The 23,797-nt window shown below is 57.6% G+C and overlaps 1 protein-coding gene across 1 annotated transcript in view; it reads left to right on the forward strand.

The window, feature by feature from the left end:
* PITPNM3 (PITPNM family member 3) overlaps window positions 1-23,730 on the forward strand; it is an 88,424-nt gene extending 64,694 nt beyond the window's left edge. The window contains exons 8-20 of the mRNA XM_047757912.1: window positions 41-163; window positions 746-930; window positions 4,250-4,422; window positions 5,666-5,836; window positions 7,060-7,254; window positions 7,833-7,981; window positions 10,571-10,687; window positions 13,009-13,125; window positions 13,436-13,584; window positions 13,842-13,991; window positions 16,065-16,248; window positions 17,885-18,013; window positions 19,494-23,730. Coding sequence (XP_047613868.1) covers window positions 41-163; window positions 746-930; window positions 4,250-4,422; window positions 5,666-5,836; window positions 7,060-7,254; window positions 7,833-7,981; window positions 10,571-10,687; window positions 13,009-13,125; window positions 13,436-13,584; window positions 13,842-13,991; window positions 16,065-16,248; window positions 17,885-18,013; window positions 19,494-19,796 — 2,145 coding nt within the window. The 3' untranslated portion in view covers window positions 19,797-23,730. The remainder of the gene's footprint in view (window positions 1-40; window positions 164-745; window positions 931-4,249; window positions 4,423-5,665; window positions 5,837-7,059; window positions 7,255-7,832; window positions 7,982-10,570; window positions 10,688-13,008; window positions 13,126-13,435; window positions 13,585-13,841; window positions 13,992-16,064; window positions 16,249-17,884; window positions 18,014-19,493) is intronic.
* Window positions 23,731-23,797: the final 67 nt, after the last annotated feature.

Here is a 23,797-nt window from a genome sequence, read left to right on the forward strand (position 1 = left end):
GGGGCGGGCAGACCTGCAGTCCCTGCTCTGCCTCCTGCAGGTGTGTCTCATCGGGGACTGTGTGGGGGGCCTCCTGGCCTTCGACGCCATCTGCTACAGCTCGGGACCCTTGGGCGACAGCCCTGGCAGCAGCAGCCGGAAGGGGAGCATCAGCAGCACCCAGGTGCGGCTGGATAGTGGGGACGGGGGCGGGTCTTCCGCGGAGCCTGGGGCCTCTCCTAGGGGAGCAGTGCGGTGGCATCCAGGTTACCACGTCCTGTATCCCAGTCCTGCAGGAGGAGAGGAGGCTATCGTTACAAGTGAGGAAACTGAGCCCCAGCAAGGGCTGACTCAGGGTTGGGTCCCCAGACAGATCGCCCAGCCCTTTGGACTTGGGCAACAGCCCAGTGCCTAAAATCCCACTGCTATCATGTTGTGGCTCCCACACTCCTTCTGTTTTTTGGCCGCCCTGAGGCATATGGAGTTCCCAGGCCTGGGGTCATATCGGAGCTGCAGTGGCCGCAGCTGTGGCAACGTTGTATCCTTAATTCACCAAGCTGGGTCGGGGATCGGACCCGCATCCCAGGGCTCCTAAGAGGCCACCGATCCTCTTGCGCCACGGCGGCGACTCCTCCCACGCTCCATTTGGAAAAGTGTTCTCTCACGTCTTAGAAGAAAGGGGTTCATTCGTGCTGGGGGGAGGAGGCAAGGCCCCAGAGTCTCCTGTGACCGCAGTCCCCCTGCTGTCCTCGGCCTGGCCCCAAAGGACACCCCGGTCGTGGTGGAGGAGGAGTGTGGTCTGGCCGGCAGCAAGCGGCTCAGCAAAAGCAGCATCGATGTCTCCAGCGTGTTGGAGGACGAGGAGCCCAAGAGGACTTTGCCTCGGAAACAGAGCGATTCCTCCACCTATGACTGCGAGGCCATTACCCAGCATCATGCCTTCCTATCAAGGTAACTGCCTCCTGTGGCTGCCGTCTTCCAGCAAAGCGTCCGAGGGAGAAGACCTTGCCCAGGGTCACCCGGGAGGCCTGGGATCAGTCACACGTCCCAGGCCTTCGCTGGGGGCCCTGAGACCAGCACTGAAATGCTGGGACCAAGGCCCCTCCCACACATCCTGTGCTGAGACCTGGGACTCTGCACGCTGACCCCTTCCATCCCCACGAGCAGAGGGACAGTCAGTCTCCGCAAAAGGGTAGAAGCTGTCCAGTCTCCTTCACTGATGGTTTTAAGAATCTGGTGAAGGGAACTCCTGTTGTGGCTTGGTAACGAACCCAACTAGTATCCAGGAGGACGCAGGTTCCATCCCTTGCCTCATTCAGTGGGTTAAGGATCCTGCATTGCCACATGCTGTGGCCTAGGTCACAGATGCAGCTCGGATCTGGCATTGCTGTGGCTGTGGCGTAGGCCTGCAGCTGCGGCTCTGATTCGACCTCCGGCCCCAGAAACTTCCATATGCCGTGGGTGCAGCTGTAAAAAGAAGAAAAAAGATTCTGGTGAAAGAACAGCTGTAGGGGTGTGTTTTGTTATCTCTTAGTATTGTGTTCTCAGATGGGGTTCCAGAGGCCAAGTTGGTTGGGAACTTTCCCTGGGGTCACACACAGCCATTCCTGGTGAGCTGGGGTCAGCATTTGGGTCTCCCAGTGCCCAGCACCCAGTACACTTTTATTCCCAGCCAGCAAGCTCCCTCCGTGGAACTGTCCACCCTTTGACTTTCCAGCAGAGACAAGTTAGTGAATACTGGCTAAATGACTCCTGCACATTTATTCAGGATTCAAATGGGTATTATTATTTTTATTTTTTGCCATGCCCACAGCATGCAGAAGTTCCCGGGCCAGGGATCTAACCCGTGCCACAGCAATGACCCGTGCCACTGCAGCGACAGTGCCAGATCCGTAACCCATTGAGCCACCTGGGAACTCCTCAAATGGGTGTTGAATTGAATATAGATCCAAACGGGAAGGATGGCCCTTTTCTTCTTCCCTTTCTCCTCAGTTCTCTCCTCCCATCCTCTCTCCTCCTTTTGCACCCAAATGATAAGTAGCGTGAGGTCACTACAACACTTGGAAAACATATCCTCGCACCACTGCCGACACTTGGAGTTTTCCTTTTAGTGTATTTTTCACGTGATCTGCCTATAGTTTTACTTAATTAAAAACCTCTTATGATCTTTCCCCCATATAATTAAAAATACTCAGTAAGTCGTCTTAATAATACTTTATCGAGTGAATGAACGACATCTTACTTAGTCCCAGCACCTGGACACTCGGCTTTTCCGAGTTCTTTGTAGTTAAACAGCATTCCGCTAACATCTTTGTGTATAAATATTTATGTGTATTAGGGTTATTCCCATCTCAGGTGGATTCCTGGAGGAGGAATCATTAGGTCCAAGGCTCTGCATATTTAAATCTCTATTTAAAGCCCCTCTGCAAGATTATTCTTTAGAAAAAGCAGATACATTTCAAATCAGGTTGCAAGGTAAAAGTCAGCCTTTCTGGCTTATCCTTGAAAAATCCTTTTAGAAACCCCCACATTTGGAGAATGACATGAAACTGGAGGCTCTCGGTAGCTGGTCCAGCACAGCCAGCTCTTCGCTCCGGGGTAGGCGCAGATGGCCGTTTCTCTGGCAATTAAGTAGTTGGTGTGCATTTAGGGACCACGCTGTACGTGAAACATGAATTGCTAAACACCAGGGTCGCCATCCTCCCTGCAAGATGCTGATGCTGCGAGAGGCAGAGAGAATGTGGAGGTTCGGATTCAAGTGCCCAGACCCCCACCCATGGAGGACTGTTACTTCTAAAATTCCCTTTCTCCTCCAACTTGAGTGTTTTAGAGGCATTTTCTTTCAGTGAGTGGATTCATAGACCATGCTATCCCATGGGGTTTTCTTCCTTCCTCCCTCCCTCCCTCTCTTTTCTTTCTTTTCCTTTTTAGGGCTGCACCCGCAGCATTTGGAAGTTCCCAGGCCTGGACCCGAATCGACAGCTGCAGGTGCAAGCCTACACTATAGCCACCACAATGCAGGATCCGAGCCGCATCTGCGACTTACACCGAAGCTTGTGACAAGGGCAGATCCTTAACCCACTGAGCAAGGCTGGGGATCGAACCTGCATCCTCATGGATACTAGTGGGATGATTAAGCCGCTGAGCCACAATGGGAAACACCCCCACAGGGAATCTCATAAACCCTGAGCAGTACCTAAATGCAGGCCCCCATTTTCCTGCCCGCTCTGGGTCTGTGTTAAATGTGACCTAAACTTAAACTTGCAGTCTTTGGGACAATGGCACCTGGGACGGGAATGGTTGGAATTTTTTGTGTCTCAGGTTTTTCGCTTCAAGCTCTGCCTTCTCTGCAGGTTGGAGGGAGGGGAGACCAAGCTGTTTGCATCTGTGTCTGCGGGTTGCCTGGAACATGAGTTACAGCAAAAGCCCTAATCCTGGCAGAACCAACACTATCCAGCTAGTCTCGACACTGGCCAGGCTGGGCTTCTCTGCTGGACTGGGCAGGAATTCAGTGTGGCCATCACAGGACCAGCACGATGGGATAGGACTGCCAGTGCACAGGAGGCTTAGGTTTTCAGATGCTTGGTCTGTTTTTTTTTTTTTTTTTTTTTTGGTCTTTTTAGGGTCACACCCCTGGCATGTGGAAGTTCCCAGGCTAGGGGTCCAATCAGAGCTATAGCTGCTGGCCTACACCACAGCCACAGCAACTTGGGATCCGAGCCATGTCTGCGACCTACACCACAGCTCACGGCAGCGCCAGATCCTTAACATACTCAGCGAGGCCAGGGATCAAACCTTTGTCCTCATGGATACTAGTCAGATTCGTTTCCCCTGAGCCACACTGGGAACCCCCTTGGTCTGTTTTAATGAAGTAAGTTTTAGTGGATCTCAGCCACAGGTGCTTGTTCAAGGATCATCTGTGGCTGCCTGTGCGCCACGGGGCAGAGTTGGGTAGATGTGATGGAGACCGGATGGCCCCCTAAGTCTGAACCATTTACCATATGGCCCTTTACAGGAAAAGTTGGCTGACCCCTACCTCAGCCAGACCTTGGTGGTGGACGCTGAGATGGTCGCCAACTCGTGTTGGCGGTGGTCCGGCAGTGGGGGTCCAGCAGGTGGACTCCAGGTCCGAGCCCTGCCCCAGAGACGGAGGGCTGAGTGCTGCGCGCGCACCTCAGGCTGCCCTCCTGAGCGCTCGTTCCCACGTGCTCAATCCCCCCTAACCTGTGCCCGTCTCTCTCCCCTCCCCACCCCCGCCGCGGCCGGCCAGCATCCACTCCAGCGTGCTGAAGGACGAGGCCGAGCCGCCTGCAGCCGGGGGGCCCCAGCTCCCTGAGGTCAGCCTGGGGCGCCTGGATTTCGACGTGTCCGACTTCTTCCTCTTTGGCTCGCCCCTGGGCCTGGTCCTGGCCATGCGGAGGACTGTGCTGCCCGGGCTGGACGGTGGGTGTGGCGCGACTGGGGCTCGAGACGGCTTTGGGTCACTAGGCCATGGTGTTCGGGCCTTGAATTAGGGCAGGGAGGGTCACCGAGTGGGGGTAGATGGAGAGAGAGGCGAGGAAAGAAGAGGGAGGAGGGGGGAGGGGGGAGAGAGGGGCAATTTCCCCAGATGGGGCAAAGGTGAGCTAGTCCCTGGTGGTTTCACTGTCCCTGTCACCTGCCCTGGGCTGGTTAGTGCGCCCACTGGCCGGTTGTCATGCTGTCTGGGAAGAGAAGCCCTATTGCCCCCACCCCCTCCTTTCCCAGCACCCAGGCAGACCCTCTGCAGCCAGGTCGGGCTTACTGCCCCCGCAGATCCCCCGTCCCACCTCGGTGCTCTTGAAGTATCCCTCGGCCTTAAATTCCTCCTCCAATGCTTCTAAAATATGCCTGGAGGTGATTTTCATCAGCAGATGGTTTAACAACAGCTCTGGGAATAAAAGAAGCTGGAGGCACCTTGGAGAACAGGAGATCAGGGTTTCTCACTGAAGCTTACCAACAACCTATACCACGGAACAGATAAAAAGGGGGGCTCTGCTCTCAGTGGGGAGAAGAGGCAGAATCCCATGGCCACCCTTTTCATTGCTAAGGAAACCTAGGGCTCCCTGGATGCTGGACCGTCCAGTCCCCTGACCAAGAGGGACAGGGAGGTGCACTGATGGGATGAGGTCTCAGTGGAGACATCTACTGGTCACTAAGAGAAGTGTTCTGCCAGCTCCTACAAACCAAGAACTACTTACTGCCAGGCCTAGGAATTGAGCAGGGCTAAAAGAAGGGGCAGCTGATCCCGACCAGAAGACCCTGGGTTAGGTTCGTAGAGCAGGTAGCAACCAGGAGACAGCAGAAGAATTTCAAGGAGTTTGGCCAGTGGAAATAGTGAAGGGCATCCTGCGAGGAGAGGGGGCAGCTTGAGCTAAGGCACAGAGAAATGAAAGCAGCAAGCCCGGCTGGGGAGTGGCCGATGTCCACTGTGGCTGCAGTGCTGGGTGTCTACAGCGGAGCTTCTAGGTGGGGCAGGTTGGCAAGGCCTTGAATGCCAAGCTGAACACAACGGCTTTGATCCTGTTGGTAGCAGGGAGCCGTGGCAGGTTCTTGAGCAGAGGAGTAGGCTACTCAAAGCTGCATTCAGGGGAGCCTTCTAGGGTCAAGGGAGCAGATGCTTAAGGGGCTTCTCCCGTGTGCCCCTCACCCGCCGCCCCTTGCCCAGGTTTCCAGATCCGTCCTGCCTGCAGTCAGGTCTACAGCTTCTTCCACTGCGCAGACCCCTCTGCCTCCCGGCTTGAGCCACTGCTGGAGCCCAAGTTCCACCTGGTGCCGCCTGTCAGCGTGCCCCGCTACCAGAGGTTCCCACTGGGCGATGGAAAGTCCCTCCTCCTTGGTAGGCTCTTGGGGTGTGGGCTAAGTTGTAAACTGGGCCCCAGCCAGGCAGCCCCAGGTCTGCCCTCCCTGTCCCGCCCCTCCAAGCTGTCAGCTGACAGTCTCTAGACTCACCTGAGCAAAGTCTCTGTGCTTCTGGGGTGGGGGTGGGAGTGGGGGGTGTGAGAACAGAAAAACTGCTGAATCACTGCCTCCCAAGCAGCCCACCTGTGTGAACACCTGCTCTGCATGAGGCACCTTTGGGCTCTGCCTCCTGACCAGCACCCATGGTCATTGCTAGCGTACTACTCGAGGTGTCAGACCTGCTTGTAGGTCTGGGGATCCATGCTGAGTGCTATTCCCAGTGCCCAGCCTGGACTCTGGAGGTACAAGGCAAAGAGTGGCTCATACTGGTGGGCTTCCTGGAAGAGGCAGCCTTCCACCAAGGTATTGGGACAGGTGGAGAAGAGCTGGAGGATGAGGGTGGAGGGATCTTCCACAGGTGGGTTTAGGGGAGGGCCAGTGGCCTCAAGGACTCAAGTGAGGTGAGCCTGCCATGGACTGGGGGTGAGCTAAGGGGAAGCCCATGATGCACAGTCAGGGGCTTGGAGATCAGAGCCTTGGCTTCGTCGTCCAGTTCAAAAAGTTTAGCCAGAGCTTGTCCAGAGGTTCAGGCCAGACGGGGGGTGGCGGCTGCTGTGCTTGTGGCTCATTCAGGATTAAAACCCAGCTCACCTCCACCCCATTCCAATGGAAACTTAATTTCCAAAGTCTTGTTTTGTCAGGAGCTTCCATGGACAGAAGGGGCTCTGGCACCTCCCTCCCCATCTTAAATGTGTCCCTCTCTGGTCAAGGCATCCCCCTGCCCCCAGAGGGCACCCTACTCCCAGGCTGGAGGCCCCAGTCATTTCCAGGCTCCGCCACAGTCCTCTGTGGCGCAGGGAAGAGTCATGTGTCACCCTTGACCTTAGCTGGTGCTTTGGGGAGCAGCATCCCAGAGGCACCCTTGGCAGCTCCACTGGGGGTGGGCTTGATGGTTGGGAAATTGGAAGTGCATTGTGGTGAGGCGGTCCCATCTGGCTGTGGTGGTGGGAGGTATGGGCTGCCTGCTGGGCAGGTGAGTGAGCAGGCCGGGCCGGCTCCTCCCTGGGTGCCCAGCCCCCTGCCTGGCACAGGGCTGGCACAGCACAGGCAGCTCCATTTGAGACCCCCCACTCGGCCTTGACTGTGAACTTCCCCCTCCAGCTGATGCCCTGCACACCCACAGCTCCCTCTTCCTGGAGGGCAGCTCCCGGGGCAGCCCCCCACTTCTGGATGCCCCCACCTCGCCCCCTCCGGCCCCGAGGTCCCAGCGTCTGGGGCGGAGGATGAGCCAAGGCAGCTCCCACAGCGAAAGCTCGGAGTCCTCTGACAGCCTGGCCCCCGTGGGCGCCTCCCGCAGTGAGTGAGGGTCTCTTGGGCCCTGCCTGGATTCTTGGGAGAGGGACTGTCCTGTGGCTTCCTGCTGGTCCACTGCCTGGGCTGCTGAGGGCAGAGGAGAAGGGGCAAAGGAAATCCAGACTGGGCTCTGACCTCAGAGAAAACTTTCACCTCTGACCCTGGACAGGGCCCCTGACCTCTGACCTTGGACAGAGCCAGGACCTTGTCAGGACTCGACTGAGCTCTGACCTCAGCTAGGGCCCTTATCCAACATTCAGTTCCCCCGGGAGACCCTGCAGACCAGTAGTCCTGGGGGGGAGACGCTGCGTGTCTCTGTGGGTGCGGCCCCCACCCTGAGGACCTGTTTGCAGCACGTGTCCTGGAGGAGGGGTGGGCCTGCGAGGGGGCTGGGGCTGGTCCAAGGTGGAGGAGGAGCAGCACATTTCCCAGAGCTCATTTTGAGCCAAGTGCTCTGGCCCCAAACTTGTGCCCCGAGTGGCACGTCCACCCCTGGGTCTAGGGCCCTGGGTCCCAGCCTGCCCTTTGGGTCAAGGCCTTGGGCAGGCCATTCTGTCCTCACCTCCCTCTCGGATCTGCAGTCACAGCCAAGTGGTGGGGCGCCAAGCGCATCGACTACGCCCTGTACTGTCCCGACGTCCTCACAGCCTTCCCCACCGTGGCCCTGCCCCACCTCTTCCACGCCAGCTACTGGGAGTCCACAGATGTGGTGGCCTTCATCCTGAGACAGGTACTGCTGCCCCTTCCCGGGAGGGTTCATCCTCCCACGGAGAAGGGAGGTCACCGGGGGCATCGGGAAGGCACTGGAGCACAGCCCTTGGGGGGCGACACGGGCTGATGATGGTTTTTGTAAGGAGCTGGCTTCTGGCCAATGGCATGGTACTTTCTAGACAAGTAGACCCTCCCCAGGAGAATGCGCCCCTTTTTGAACTGGGAGACCGGCGTCACCCGTGCCTCTTCTCCTGTGGGTCTCAGCGTGCTCATCGGTAACAAGGGTGGAGAGAGAGCCAGTGACTGAGGGACAGCCAGGGCGGCGGGGGAGGCGGCTGGGGCGGGGGTCAGACCATATGTAGGCTCCACGGCCAAGGTCAGAGGTGGATTTTGTACTGGGTCTGGCAAGAAGCCATCGCAAGGTTTTGAGCCAGGGCGAGATCCCAAAGCTTGTTTGGAGGGCAAGAGTGCAAAGCACGGGGCCCCTTAAGAGGCAAGCGTAGGAGTCCAGCTTTGAGGTGGCGGCTCGGGCTCAGGAGCCGGTGGCGGAGGTGCCGAGGAGCTGTGGGGTTTGGGATGTGGTGACAGGGAAGGGAGGGGTCCGGTGAATCCTGGTTTCCACTCCGGTAACTGTGGTGCTGCCGTTCCCTGGGGCTGAGGAGAGGGGGCGGTGGGGCGGGATCATGGAGTCTCGCATCTGGACCTGGGAAGGTGCAGTGCCTGTTAGACGTGGGGAAGGAAGGTGAGTGGGGTCTGGAGCCTGAGGCACACGTCAGGCGTGGAGATCAAAACGTGGGGTCCTCAGAGCTTGGATGGCGTTTCAAGCCAGTGGTGGGTTACTCTGCTTCTCACGCCAGCCCCACTGGGTGGGTTCTCCCTGGCACCAAGCACGTCTGACTCCAGCTGGGCGTCCTGTGATTTCACTCGATCCTGATGTTAACTACCTGAGATAGTGCAGATCCCACAGGCTAAGGGCTCAGGCCTGCAGTTCTACTCACCCCCCCTCCCCACACATGTCTGTCTTCAGGTTCTCACCTGGGCTCTGCCAGCCTGGCAGGAGACTGGAGGTCCCAGCGATCCTCTCCTTGGGTTTAACTAATTTGCTAGGGCAGCTCACAGAATTCTGTTTACTTTCTAGATGACTGGTTTATTATAAAAGGATTTAACTCAGGGGAGTTCCCTGGTGGCTCAGCGGGTTCGGGATCCAGCGTTGTCACTGCTGTGGCTGAGCTCTAATCCCTGGCCCAGGAACTTCGGTTGCTGCAGGCACAAACAAACAAACACAAAAGGATCACACTCAGGAACAGCCAGATGGGAGAGATGCATAGGGCAAGATACAGGGAAGGGAGTTGGAGCTTCTGGGCCCTCTCGGAGGCCACCACTGTCCCCACAGCTCCATGTGCTCACCAACCCCTTCCTTTTGGGGTTTTATGGAGGCTTCATTCCATAGACATGACTGATTCAGTCATTGGCTATTGGGGATTGATGCAACCTCCAGCCTCTCTTCCCTCCCTGGAGGTGGCGTTGATGGGGGGTGGGACAGAAAATTCCAACCCTCTAATCACAAGGTTGGTTCTCCTGGCAACCAGTGCCATCCTTAGACGCACCTTGAGTCACCTCATTAACATACCCAAAGACACTTCGGTCCCTCTCACTTTGGAAGTTCCAGGGATTTTAGGATCTTTGTGCCAGAAACTGGACAAACACCAAATATATATATGTGTGTGTGTGTGTGTGTGTGTGTATGTACATATATATGTACATATAAATAAATACGTATATATTTCCTATTATAAATCACAATTTCACATAGGGAGGGAGTTACCGTGGGTAGAACGTTCAGGGAGGAGCCTGGCGATGTCTGGGGGGAGAGGAGGAGCTACGGAAGGAGATGGAAGAGGACATCCCTTGAGGGGACAGACAGGAGGGTCCTCTGCGTTGAGCAGGACAGAGGTCACAGGAGGTCATGGGGCCTTGGCATGAAGGGCTTCAGTGGGCCTCTGGGTCAGAAGCCCGCCTGGAGTGAGGCGAGGAGGCAGGGCAAGTGGAGACACAGCGCCGGGTAGGTCTTCATGGACCGATGCCGCCCGAGAGAACAGGGAAATGTGAGCGGTGTGGTAGGGGGCCTGGGGAGAGGTTTCTTTGGGGTGGGCACGATGACGGCGTGTTTAGAGGCTGAGGAGAGTGATCCCAGCAAAGGGCTAACCAGGGGTGCAGAGTTGAGAGGGGAGCTTGCTCGGCAGTGTTCCCGAGGAGGTGGGTGAGCGGGGACCAGGGGACCACCTTCCACAGGCTCAGGTAGGCTCGCCCACCGTGATGGGGGGAAGGCAGAGGAATGGGCACGGCCGCCGCCTTGGCTGCTAGGTTTGGAGAGCAGAGGCGCCTCCCAGGCCAGAGCGTTTGGGAGACAGCGCTCTGCCCCAGCTGTAAGGACAGGTAGGCAGAGAGGCAGCCCCGGGGCTCCCCGCCTCCCCGGGGTCCCCCGGCTGGGAGGTGGGGAGGCCTGGGGGAGGGCCTGGCTGCCCGGAGGCTGGAGGGCCCTGACCCTGTGGGAAGGAGGGAGAGGAGGCCAGACGGCTGACGCGGGTCCTGCTGGACTGTGGATCAGGTGATGCGCTACGAGAGCGTGAACGTCAAGGAGAGTGCTGGCGTGGACCCCGCGGCCCTGAGCCCCGCCAACCCTCGCGAGAAGTGGCTTCGTAAGAGGACCCAGGTCAAGCTGCGGGTAGGTGCTCGTTGGAGGCGCCTGGAAATTGCGGCTGTGGCCTCGGGGAGGTGGGGCTGCCCCTGGGGGCGGGGCATGCGCGCGGCAGGGAAGGGCTTTGGTCTGCTCCTCAGAGCTCAGCGTTCCCACGTGCTGGTCATGCTCAGATGAAGCCCCCAGGGTTGCAGTGGAGGTGGAGGTGGGGAGTAGGTGAGATGGGGGAGCTGGTTGTCTGTGGTCAGTGTATCCTTGTATATTCACAGATGTGTGCAACCATCATCACCGTTAATGTTAGGACATTTTCATCACCTCCGAAAGAAACCCCTCACCCTTTAGCTACCTGCCCTCCCCCCTTCTTGTACTCCCAGACCCTAAGCAACCAGTCATCTACTTCCTGTCACCAAAGACTTGCCTATTCTGGACACTTCATAGCATGGAATCATACAATTTGTTATCCTTTGTGTCTGGTTTCTTTCACTGAGCATGTTTTCAAGGTTCATCCCTGTTGTGGCCTATGTCAGTATTTCATTCCTTTTTTGTTTTTTCTTGCTATGGTCACACCTGGGGTATATGGAAGTTCCCAGGCTAGGGGTTGAATCGGAGCTGCAGCAGCCTGCCTACACCACAGCCACAGCAATGCCAGATCCGAGCTGCATCTGCCACCTATGCTGCAGCTTGTGGCAACACTGGATCCTTAACCCACTGAGATGGGCCAGGGGTTGAACCCACATCCTCATGCATACTAGTCGGGTTCTTAACCTACTGAGCCACAACAGGAACTCCACTTCATTCCTTTTCATGGCATCTTTCCATGTGCTTATTTCCATGAATCAACTCTTCCCTTGCTGGTGTCCTTGTCAGCGGGCCTGCGTCCCCCATGTGACTGAGTGTCTCCAGGTCAGGGTCCATGACTGGTTCCTCTCTGCATCTCCTGAGCCCAGCTCAGGGACCAGCGCAGATGAAATGCCTGCAATTGTTTGAGATGGATTAAATGAGAGGAGTGAGAATCAGAGGAGACTGAGACTGTCTTTGGGGAGTCCACGGGTGCTTCTTGGCGAGGATGAAGTTGGGTCAGTTCACAGTAGATGGGCTGGAATATGGGGGGCACAGGGCCAGGGGGGCACAGAGAGTAGGGGGGGCCAGTGTGAGCAAAGGCCCAGAGCCTGACCTGAAAGAACCAGTGGGGCTTAGAAGGGCAGCAGCAGGAGATGGAACACAAAAGGTTGCCCAGGCAAGGTTTGCATGCCAGGCTGGGGATTGAACCTCACATCAAGGGCCCTGGCGGTTAACAGCTCTGTGCTTTAGGAAGAAGGTGGATCTGTCTTGGGGTCTGTTTTTGAATAAGAGGCTCCATTAAGATGCAGTTAGCAGAGTCCAGGCGAGAGGTAACTGGGGCGCGAGCTGAGACACCAAGGTGGGTGGTTCTGTAAAGGGAAGGTCACCAGATCAGGGGAACCTTGAAACCAGGCCTAGTGTATGCCTTTGGGCTGTGGAATGAATTAAAACCAGACTGAAGAAGGATGGGGATGTTGGGAGAGTTACAGACCAATGACCTGATGTCTAGAATTGCTCCAGAATAATCTGGAGCAGGGTCAGGGGAGGGGAATCCAGCAAGGGAAGAACGGACCTGGAATGGCTGTGATGGGTGTCCGGCCTCCACTGTTCTCTCCACGCTTGTACGTGTAAATCGCCCACTCAGCAGAGATGGCTGGTAAACAGCGACTGGATGTGAGCCAGGGTGCGGGAGGAAGAAGCAAAGGTGACCGAGTTCCCAGCCCGGGAATCTAGAAGGATGCCAGGCTCTGGGGAGGCTCAAGAGTGGAGACTGTGGAGTCCCTGCTGTGGCTCAGCTGGTTAAGAACCCAACATAGTGTCCATGAGGATGCGGGTTCGATCCCTGGCCTTGCTCAGTGGATTAAGGATCTGGTGTTGCCACAAGTTGTGGTGTGGGCACAGATGCAGCTCGGGTCCAGCATTGCTATGGCTGTGGCGTTGGCTGGCAGTTGTAGCTCTGACTGGACCCCTAGCCTGGGAACCTCCATATGCCACAGGTGCGGCCCTAAAAAGAAAAAAAAAAAGAAGAAGAAGAAGAAGAAAAGAAAAAGGGAGTGGAGAATGCTGGTCTGCAGGAGCCCAGTGCTCCTTGGAGACCATGTGAGGGTCTAAGCATCTGTTTCTCTTGTGGGTCCTATGGGGACACGTCTCAGAAATTCTAATAGGATTAATAAGAAGGAAGGCAAGATTCGGCAGGCGCTCATCCCTCCAGCCCATCCTGAGGTGACGTAAGGAAAGTGCAAGATCAAGACCCCTTGCAGAGGTTGAGCTGGTGCCTGTCCTTCCAGAATGTCACTGCCAACCACCGGGCCAATGATGTGATTGCTGCCGAAGACGGCCCCCAGGTCCTGGTGGGGCGGTTCATGTACGGGCCCCTCGACATGGTGGCTCTGACCGGAGAGAAGGTACAGGGGCTGGGCCATCCCTCCACAACCCTGGGTACCACAATGCACAAGGGACAAGGGCCTGGCTGCACAAGGTGCGAGCATGGAGCAGGGAGACGCTGGCCCAGGTCAGGGGCTGAGCTGGGAGTGAAGGATGGCCTGGGTGCCTCAAAGAAGCCACTGTGGCTGCAATGGGAAGATAGAGGCTGGTGGGCGCCAGGAGCTCGCGTCGGGCGGGACCCCGAGCCCTGCTGTCGGGGCAGAGAGCTCCCGGGCCCAGCCCCGAAGCCAAGCCTTCAGTGAGTCCCCTGGCCCCCCTCACTGCCTGCAGGTGGACATCCTGGTGATGGCAGAGCCGTCCTCCGGCCGCTGGGTTCACCTGGACACGGAGATCACCAACAGCAGTGGCCGGATCACATACAGCGTGCCGCGGCCCCGGCGCCTGGGGGTCGGCGTCTACCCTGTGAAGATGGTCGTCAGGTAAGCCCCAGGGACGTCCTCCTGGCAGTTTCATGCAATGCCACGACCCTTCTAGCCCGGTGGGTCCAGAAGATGGGGTCCTCGGGGTCCTGCCTTTTGGGCCCCGTCCATGTCTGTAGGGAGAGGGGAAAATGAACAAGGTCATAGCCACAGCATCGGGAGATGCTGCCCAGATCCTCCCTCAGCCTGGCCCCAGCTGAGCCCGGATCCCGGCCACAGGCTAACCTTGGCTTTAGGCTAACACCTGACCCTTTCAGGGGGGACCAGACCTGCGCGATGAGCTACCTCACGGTGCTGCCCCGGGGCATGGAGTGCGTCGTCTTTAGCATCGACGGCTCCTTTGCGGCCAGTGTGTCCATCATGGGAAGTGACCCCAAGGTCCGGCCGGGGGCAGTGGACGTTGTCCGGTGAGTGTTTCCTCCCTGCAGGGGATGTGTCCCCCGCCCCCCAGGGCAGGGGCCAGAAGCCCTGGGGGAGATGGACTGTGTTTGTCTAGTGTCCTCGGGAATTCCACTGTCTCTGGGCGGGGAGCCAGGCGTCCTGGCTTCCCTCCAGGAGTAATTTATGGAGGGTCCTTGAGACACTCTGCCGCCTTCTAGATCTCAGTCCCTCCGTCCGTCCCTCCCTCATCAGAACACTCACACTTACTCTAAAGCTGTCTGAGCATCCTGTGCAGCCAGTCAGGCCTGGCCTCTTGCATTCAGATCCCAGTCAGGCTCAGATCGGTGGGCTCCGATTACCTGTTGCTGTGGCAGAAGGTTCCCTGCTCGGTGACTTAAGAGTACTTTGCTGTCTATCACAGGGTGCTGTGGATTGACTGGATTCTCCTCAGGGTCTCACGGGGGCCCCTCCAGCCGTGGCAGTCAGGTGGTAGTCTGGGCTGAGAGTCCCCTGAAGCTGAAGGTTCTTAAAATGTTCACAGTGGATGATGAACTCATGTGTCTTGTTCCTGGGCTGGGGTCCCTGCTTCTCTCAGTCCACGTGGGAGCTTCTTGTGGCCGGCCTGGGTGGCCTCAGTCTAGTCAGACTTTGTTCCCGGTGGCTGGGCTCCCCCATGGTGACTGGCCTCCTCTAGTTCCTAGAGACCCAAGTCGAAGCTGTAAGCCTTCTTATGACCCACCTGTGGGAGTCGTGGTGTCCTTTCCACTGCTTTCTATTGAGTATAAGCTACTTGCAGGATGAGTCCAGATTCGAGGAGAAGGGACCACATAAAGGTTGAATACGGGACACCTGGCTCAGTGGGGGGCCGTCTGTCGAGAGTCACTAGCACACACACAAGGGCATAGCCATCGCATTGGGAGATGTGTTCATTGAGAGCTTGGAGCTATTACAGCTGATTGGAGAAAGCAGAGCAGGCTTCCTGGGGGAGGCGGCATTTGAGACAGCTCCTAAAAGATGGATGTACATGAATATTTCATTCCCTGCCATCATACAAAGATAAGCATATGCAGAAAGGTGAAAAGAAGAAAATACAGAACTGATTTTGATAGGCCCAGAAGGTGACCAGGATAGAGAAGAACAGACCATGGGTGGGGAACAGGAGGGGCACATTCAGGGCAGATGGATGCTGGAGGCCAGATTAGGACAGGGCAGGGGGTGTGGCTGGAAACGGCTTCCCAGGGCTCCACCACTGCCCAGCGGGCTGAGAAAGGATTCTGCCAATAGAAAAGCAAAAGGGGGACCGTTTAGTTCCTCCCTCCCTCCTCGCCTCCCGCCATGCTTTTCCGAGGCTGGCTCGGGCCAGGCTCTGTGCTGGGCCCTGATGCAGAGAGAGCTCTTAGTTGGAGGAAACCCACAGTCTGGTGGAGAAAAGTCATGGGCATGAAAACTGTACTCCATGACTCCAGGTGATCAGAACCCCCAAACGGGACCGATCCCAGACCCTGGAAATTCTTGGGACAACCCTAAGTAGTAGCTGTTGGTCTCCTCACCTTACAGATGGGGAAACTGAAAGCCTGAGGAATTCAGGACCCTGCCTGAGGTTGCAGGGCCCAGGCTGGATTGCAGTGGGGGGCTGGAGGGAAAGGGGCTCCCGGGAGAGTGGTGGGGCCTGAACTAAGGCTACGAAGTGGAGTTAAAGTGAAAGAGTGGAGGGAAGATCCTGCTGTGAGAATCAAAGGCTCACTGATTGGAGGAGGGAGGAGGGGGAAGGGAGGAATCCAAGGGACTTGTTTCTGGCTCCAGAAACTTGAGTGTCAACTGCGGCATCAAGAAGGAGGGGACCTGAGTAGAGGGGACCAGGGTGGGGGGACCAGGTGGGCTGTGGGCATGTGGCTGGTGTTTGTGGGCCATCAGGGGAGATGGCCAGGACTCACAGGGCTCGGCTGGGGGTGTGCACTTTGGGGTCCCTCTTGGGTCCCCTAGCATTCCTTGGAACAGCCCCTCAAGCTTCTTGGCTGGGTGGGGGGGCAGCAGGTGGGGTGGGCTGCTGGGCAGCAGGTGGCTGGCACGGGCTGGACCCTGCAATGCCGTCTCGCCAGGCACTGGCAGGACCTCGGCTACATGATCCTCTACATCACGGGGCGGCCGGACATGCAGAAGCAGCGGGTGGTGTCATGGCTGTCCCAGCACAACTTCCCACAGGGCATGATCTTCTTCTCGGACGGGCTGGTGCACGACCCGCTGCGGCAGAAGGCCATCTTCCTGCGCAACCTCGTGCAGGAGGTGAGTGTCCAGGGCCCTGGGGTACTGGGGAGGGGTGCGTCCTCCACCAGCCTCCCCCTCACACTCCCCCTTCTTCAACCTGGGGGGGAGCCTCCTCCTTTGACCCCATATCCTCCCATTTGTCCAAGCCGATGATGCCCAGTTTGCAAAGCACATTCCCATGCATCTCACTGGTCCTTTTGTAGCTCAGCGAGGTGTGTGCTATTATTTAAAAAAATTTTTTGGAGTTCCCATTGGGGCGCAGCGGAAATGAATCTAAGGAACCACGAGGTTTCGGGTTTGATCCCTGGCCTCGCTCAGTGGGTTAAGGGTCCGGCGTTGCTGTGAGCTGTGGTGTAGGTTGCAGATGCGGCTTGGATCTGGCATTGCTGTGGCTGTGGCATAGGCTGGTGGCTGTAGCTCCGATTCGACCCCTAGCCTGGGAACTTCCGTATGCCAAGGGTGAGGCCCTAAAAAGCAAAAAAAATAATGAGAAGAAGAAGAAAAAAAATGTACTGTAGTTGATTTACAGTGTTCTCTCAATTTCTGCTGTACAGAAAACTGACTCAGTTATGCATATATATACACCTTCTTTTTCTCATATTATCTTCTGTCATGTTCTACCGCACTAATTCCCTGTGCCGCACAGCAGGACCTCATTGCTTATCCTTTCTAAATATAAGAGTTTGCATTATGATGCCCACTGATGGATGAGAAAGGAAAGGTGAGGCTTAGGGACGCGCCCGGGATCTCAGAGGCACACTTTCCTCCTTTATCTCCTGACCCCAACGTCTAAACTCTTGTCTCTGCATCTGGTGAGGCTGGGAGGGGGCGGCGCTCAGTGCGGGGATGAGGACATTCAGAGTCAGGCGGGGCGGGGGGGGGTTGCTTTCTGGGTTCCATCTGGGAGGGGCGGCCACTGACCTTGAGAAAGCTGAGAGGCAGAGGTGGTGGGTGGGTTATCCACATGGGCAGAAGTTGTCCCAGCGGTGGTGGGACTTGGGAGGAAGGGAAGCTCTGACTTAGGACCCCAGCCTCCAGTGAACTTGGGGGCCGAGGAGGGTGGGGGGGGACACAGAAGATGGCATTGACGAGGGGTTCAGAGTGAGGAGCGGCTGGGTGGTGAGCACCTCCGTGGCGGCGGCGGGGGGGCGGGGGGCGTGTTCAGCCAGCCAAGGGTGGGGGTGAGGACACAGAAGTGACACTGGTGCAAGAAGGAGCTTGGGCAGTTCTCTGAATTGGGATGAAGCTTCCGGGCCTGCCAGGACCAGGCTGGGACCCAATGACCAGCCACTGGTGACGTGTGGATGGCCCAGACTTAGGGGTCAGAGGCCAGACAGAACTGGCCTCTGGTCCTGGCCCTGGGCTGCGTCAACTCGGAGCTTCGTTTCCTGTCCACAAAGGAGCACTTTGCCCCATCGTCCCTAACCCGTGGATAGCGCTCCTCACGCGGGGTGGTGACTTACAGGCCCATGGTACAGGGGGCAGGCCGGGAAGGAGGCCCCTGCAGGGGGCAGTTCCTGATGCAGGGTGGACACAGGACTTGGAGTCTGTCGGGGTGCAGATAGAGGGCCCTCCAGCAGTGTTCCTGGGGAGGGGTCTAGGATTCCTTTGTGGGAGTCAGCCGCTCCTCCCCATGAGCCGCCCTCTGTTTCAGTGCTTCATCAAAATCAGCGCGGCCTATGGCTCCACGAAGGACATCTCAGTGTACAGTGTGCTGGGCCTGCCACCCTCCCAGATCTTCATTGTGGGACGGCCCACCAAGAAGTACCAAACCCAGTGCCAGGTGGGTGGAGGTGGGGCTGAGGGTTGGGAAGGAAGGGGGTGGGGTGAGCAAAAGGGGGAGAGCAGAGGAGGCGGTTTATTCCCTTCCTTGTTCATTCGGTCATTTGTTTGTTCCTTCCTTCATTTGCTCATTCATTCATTTAACAAACACCGCTGGGGACCATCTTTGGGCCAGGCCCTGCACTGGGTGCAGGGGAGACCTGTGGTGGAATCAGATGTCATATCATCCAGTCTGGGGTGGGAGGATGGAAAAATTAGCAGGTGATGACAGTGCAGTGTGGCAAGAGCCAGAATGAATGACAGGGAGGACGGAGCCTTGTGGGGCCCCAGAGAGGAGTCTGTTTAGCACCAAGCTTGGGGACAAAGTTTGGAGGGATTTGGGGAGTTTTGGAGGAATTGTCCAGGAAGGGCCTGAGGCTGGAGGAGCATTTGTGACTGAGGCAGCAGCAGAAGCAAAGGTCAGGAGGTGGCAGAGGACATGTATATTCTGGGAACTGCCAGTGACTCAGCCTGGCTGAGTGCGATGTGGGAGGGAGCAGGAGGGGCCGTGCCTCCCGGTGGCCTGCGTGTTTTCCCAGGTTGGGACTCCACATCCCTGGAGTGAGTCTGTGACTCAGAGAGATCCTGCAGACTGCCAGCCAAAGGCAGATCAGTGGAAGGGGAGGGAAGCAGTGGCCGGGTGGTGGCAAGGCAGAGGGGTGACAGGTCCAAGGGGCACTTCTAAGGCAGGATGGATTTGGTAATGAATAACCGGACCTGCGGGCGGGGGGAAAGAAAGTCAAGGATGGCGTCCGGTTTCTGGCCTGGGCAGCCAGGTGGATGGTGCCATTACTGGTGTGAGAAGGCGGTCATTGAAGGGAAGGTGATGAGCTCCGTGGGCCACGTTGAGTGGGAGGTGCCGGAGAGTGACCAGCAGCGGGGAGGGCCAGGGATGTTGGGACCTCGGAGTCAGAGGATCCTTAGGGCAGGTCTTCTCAATGCTGCTGTGCACACAGACCACCCGAGGCAAGGGGGACCTTGGGTAAATGCAGATTCAGATTTCTAAGCCTGAGATTCTGCCTAACAAGGGTCCAGGCCCTGCTGGTGCTGCTGGTCCACCGCCCACGCTTTGAGTAGCAAGGTTCTGCGGCCCCAGTGGGAAGGACTGGCAAGAAAGGGCAGCTGTGGGGGCCAGAGAACAATGAGGTTCCCTGCCCTAGAAGCTGGAGGAGGGGAGAGACTGAACATTTGGGGAATTTTAGTGAAGGTAACAAGGATGAGAGGTTCACCCCGTCAGGAGTCCAGAAAACTCTGGTGTGACTCAGGGAACAGATGGAAGCGCTCAGTTGTCCACAGACGGGTGGAGAACCTTTGTGTGGTAATGAGCTCCCCGTGTCCCGGAGAAGCGGAGTGTTCCAAGGAAAGGTGATGCTGGGGCATGGGCGTGGGGCAGAGGCCAGACCATCCCGCGCCCGCTGGCCTGACGCCTGTCCCCTCCGCAGTTCCTGAGCGAGGGCTACGCCGCGCACTTGGCCGCGCTGGAGGCCGGCCACCGCTCGCGCCCCAAGAAGAACAGCTCGCGCATGATCCTGCGCAAGGGCAGCTTCGGCCTCCACGCGCAGCCCGAGTTCCTGCGGAAGCGCAACCACCTGCGCCGGACCATGTCGGTGCAGCAGCCCGACCCGCCCGCCAACCCCAAGCCCGAGCGGGCCCAGAGCCAGCCCGAGTCTGACAAGGACCACGAGCGGCCCCTGCCTGCGCTCAGCTGGGCACGCGGGCCCCCCAAGTTCGAGTCGGTGCCCTGAGGGCCAGGCTGTGCGCAGAGCAGGGGGCGCGCCCCCGGGCTGCCTGTGGAACGGGAGAGGCTGCCTTCTCCCCGGCAGACACAGGCCTTTTCCTGCTTTTTCCCTCCCGTGTCTGTCCAGCAGTGTCCGATCAGCTGGGGGGAGGGACCCTGCCCGGCCGTGGGGGCTCCCGCGGGCTGTGAGGGGATGAGATCCAGGGGTCTCAGTGCAGCCGCCGCTGCTCCCCCACGCCTGCAAAGCAAGCCCCAGTCAGGGTTGATGTTTGTGTGACCCTGGGGGCAGGCCTGCCCGGAGCTGGAGTGTGGACAGAGTCGACCATCTTTCTGAGTTCTCCAGGTGTCCGTGGCCATGCCATCAGGCCCTAAGGGGAGAAGCCCCCAGACCAGGAATCAACAGCCGCCGGCAGGCACAGCTTCTTGGCTGTCTGCTGGAGGGGCGAGTGGCATTTGGGTCCGCCCTCCCTGTGGCATCCTGAGTCACCATCTTGGGCCTGGCTTTCCTGTGGCGAAGTGGCCACTTTCTGGGAGTGAGCGGATGTCCCCGGGCCTCATCCTGTGTCTGAGTTGCCTGTCCAGGGCCCTTGGGAGGCGGGGTCTGGTGCTGACGGCCTGTCCTCCCGCAGCTGTCCATGGTCCCCCGTTTCTTGCCCTCAGTATCCTCGCCTCTCTCCCGCGGCCCTCAAGGACAGTCATTTCTCTTCCCAGAGTCCTGCCTGGTGCCCTCCCCTGTGAGGCTGTGGCCTTGGGCTCTGGCCTAGCTGGGCTTGCCCTCTCTGGGCCTGGCCTTCTTTCCATAATCGGAAAGGGTCTCCCCAGCTGAGATTGCTGAGTGTTTGGACTCCTAGGCTGTCCTGCACTTCTGCCCTCTGAGGCTTTTCAGGCCTAAGCGCCCCTCAGAGTGCCCAGGGATCTATCCCTTCCCCGCAGACTGCGAGGGGGGCTCTGGGGTGGGGCCCAGGAGGGTGCCTCAATTGCCCCACCACTTCCAAGGCAGCCCCTTTGTGTGGGGGTGGCTGGAAAGGGGTCCCGGCTCCATGGAGGGGTTTGCTTTGCACTGATGCCCAAACCTAGTGTCCCAGGGACAGAGACATCCCCACCCCATCCCCCGCCCCAGCTCTGCTCAGAGTGATTTCTCCCTTTGGCTCCTGGAAGTCCTACAGCTGAGACCGCAGTGCTCTGGGCTTTCATGTCATTTTGGCTCAAACTGTTGTGTTCTCGTCCCGTCCCCCTGCCACTCAGCTTGGCTTGGTGCCCATAACCTCATCTTGGGTTGTCCCTTGAGGTAGGAAGGGTTTGGCTCTCCTGGGGCCCCCAAATTCTGCCCAGGCCTTCCTGCTGCTGAGCCCCCTGGCCTGGGCATTGGTTTCCTGCTCTTCCTCCACCCCGGGCCCAGACCTACCCCCATGGAGTTGGGCTGCCCCGGCCATCTCTGTGCTCCCAGGGCTGTCACTGAGGCCGGTCCAGCTTTTTCAGCAGGGGCTTTGTGTCAGGGGTGGGCTGCCCCAGAGCCCAGATGTCTGGATCTACAGCAGGCACCTGTGTCAGCTCAGTGTTGCTTCTGCTCACTGTCTACCTCTAGCAGCTCCCATGTGGCCAATGTCCTACCCGATGGCGGCTGCTGGTGGGGGCGGCTGGCACTGCTATTGCGAATTACAGCGCAAACTCGGGGCCCTGCTGGGGCTGGCGGGGGTGGAGGGGAGAGAAGGGGGGGTGTCTAGCCCCCACCCCTGCTCTCTACTAGAACTGTGTCTTCTCCAGCCTGCCAGCTCCTGCCACATGCGCCTGACCTGTCTGCCAGCTCCAGCTCCACTCCCAGCGCCGCATCTGCACCTGAGCTCAGAGCTACTGGCACATCTGTTGGGGAGGGCGGGTCACCCTCAGCTTCCTCTCTGGTCCTGCCTCCTGGCGGTTCCCAACAGGGCCATCCGTCCTTAAACATTTCCTCTGTTGGGCTCTCCATCTGGCACCAGTTGGCAGGGCACAGCCCCTCAACACCAACCTTTTCCCTCCTTTCTGAACTAGACCTGATTTGAACTTGGGTGGACTCAAGTTTGGGTCTCTGAAACTCCATCTCCTTTTTGCAGGAGCCACTGATATATTACTCTCAAGTGATGAAATAACTCGCATGAGATACTCCTGCTGTTAGAGTCCCTCTGCCCTTTCTGAGAACCCCAAGCTGGGAGCAAGAGAGCATGCAGAGACCCTGGGGAATTTGGAGTCTGGAGGAGCAGTGTTCTGGGGTTGGGAGGTGGTCAGAGCTGGGGCCCTCACCCCTTCCCTTCTGGAGCTCCGGACTGGGGCTCTGACGCCTGGCACCTGAGATGCGGAAGGTATAGTGAGGTATGTGAACACAGCGCCCTGGGAGCTCGGGTGGGTGGGTGTGATTGTGTGTACGTGGGGTTCTATACAGTGATCAGACGCAACTTGTTTCAGTACTGCTTTCACGGCAACTCTGTAACCAACATGCACTTTCTCTGCTAGTGGTTCCTTTGACTTTGTCCGTCCAATTAAGTTGGAAAAAAACAAAGACCCAACTTGTGTTGTTCTCTGGAGGGGGTGTCGCCGCCTCTCCTCGAGCAGTTCTGTGACCCTCATTCTGGCTGTTTTCTAGAGACTCCTTCCAGCTCCCGGCGTGCCTGCTCCCCAGGAGCTGGAGAACAGATCTTCCCGCTCCAAAGCTCCTTGTTTCTTGTGTGGCATGTTTGTTCTTCCCAATCCGATGGCTGTGCCAACAGAGGGCCCACCTGCTGCCTCCCCCTAACTTCACCCTTTTGGGGGTTCAGGGTGCATCTGTAGCCAGGGCCTGCTCTTCTGGCCTTGTGGCATTTTTCTAATGATCTTCACTCCTCTCTTAGGCTCCGCAGCAGATATATTTAAAAAAAAAAAAAAAGAGTAAGACTCTTTCATGCATTTGGATGAATGGCCCTCTGGTCTGGGGGCTGGCCCGAAGAAAAACGCATTTGCACCCCAGTCTTCCAGACATGACTGGGGGAGGGGTGGGCCCTTTGAAAGAGGGGAGGCAGGATCTCATGGTTTTCTAAACTGTACTTTTACCACTTGGGAGCCCAGACCTGCACCTCGGAAGTGTCCCGCAGACAAATCACAGCGCGAATTATTAAAGGACTACTTCCCCCGCCCCACCCGAGGCAGGTGGAAATGGGTCCTGAGCGGTGCCCGCGGTTTGGCAGGGACACTCCCACCCAGCCCAGGGGCAGCCCCGCCCGGGAGGGGCGCCCTGCCTGCGGAGCCTGCGGCTTGACCCCGCCTTAAATAATCAACTTTCCTGCCGAATCCCCCCGGGGGGGGGGGGGGTTCTGGGTGCCAAGTGCTCTGGAAACCCATTCTCGTTGGCACAGCCAAACAACACCTCCCCTCCCCCTCCCCCTCGGGCTTGGGGGAACCTTCTTAAAAATCCCAAGTAGGGTTAAGTCCAAGCAGGGAGGCCCGGCCTGGGTCCTTGTTCCTTTGCTGAAAAAACCAACAGGGTGGTTGGGAAGAAAACAAACAAACAAAAAATCAGGAGTTGACCCCACCCTCCAGGGCACAAGGAGAGGCAGGTGACACCAAGGAGGGGTGGGACAGAAGGGCGGCTCGCTCGTAGGGACGCCCACCCGCGGACCCCGCTGTCCTTTTCTGTTTGTTTCCTCAGTGGTGGCAGCCCGTCTGACCTCGTCTGTCTGACTGTCCCGAAGTGTGTCACTCTCAGTACTATTCGTGGTGGCTGGTTCTGTGGTGAAAAAGGTTTATTCTTTCTCATGGCGGCCTTGTACAAAATCCGTTAGAAAAGAAAATGTAAAATAGCAGATTTCTAACAAGACAAAAAACAGCATTACGGAGTTCAAAGATTTTTACAATTGGTCTTGATTTTGATGTGAGCTGGTTTTTAACTCTCTCAAACGTTGTCACTTAAATAAAAACCCTATTTGCCTTTAAAATGTGCTTTGCTCCGCACTAAGCTGAGAAGCCTTTCTCTTGCGTTGCTCCTGTTCTCTGAGCTGCGGG

This window comes from Phacochoerus africanus, chromosome 14, assembly GCF_016906955.1.
Source record: "Phacochoerus africanus isolate WHEZ1 chromosome 14, ROS_Pafr_v1, whole genome shotgun sequence".
Taxonomy (NCBI): Eukaryota; Metazoa; Chordata; class Mammalia; order Artiodactyla; family Suidae; genus Phacochoerus; species Phacochoerus africanus.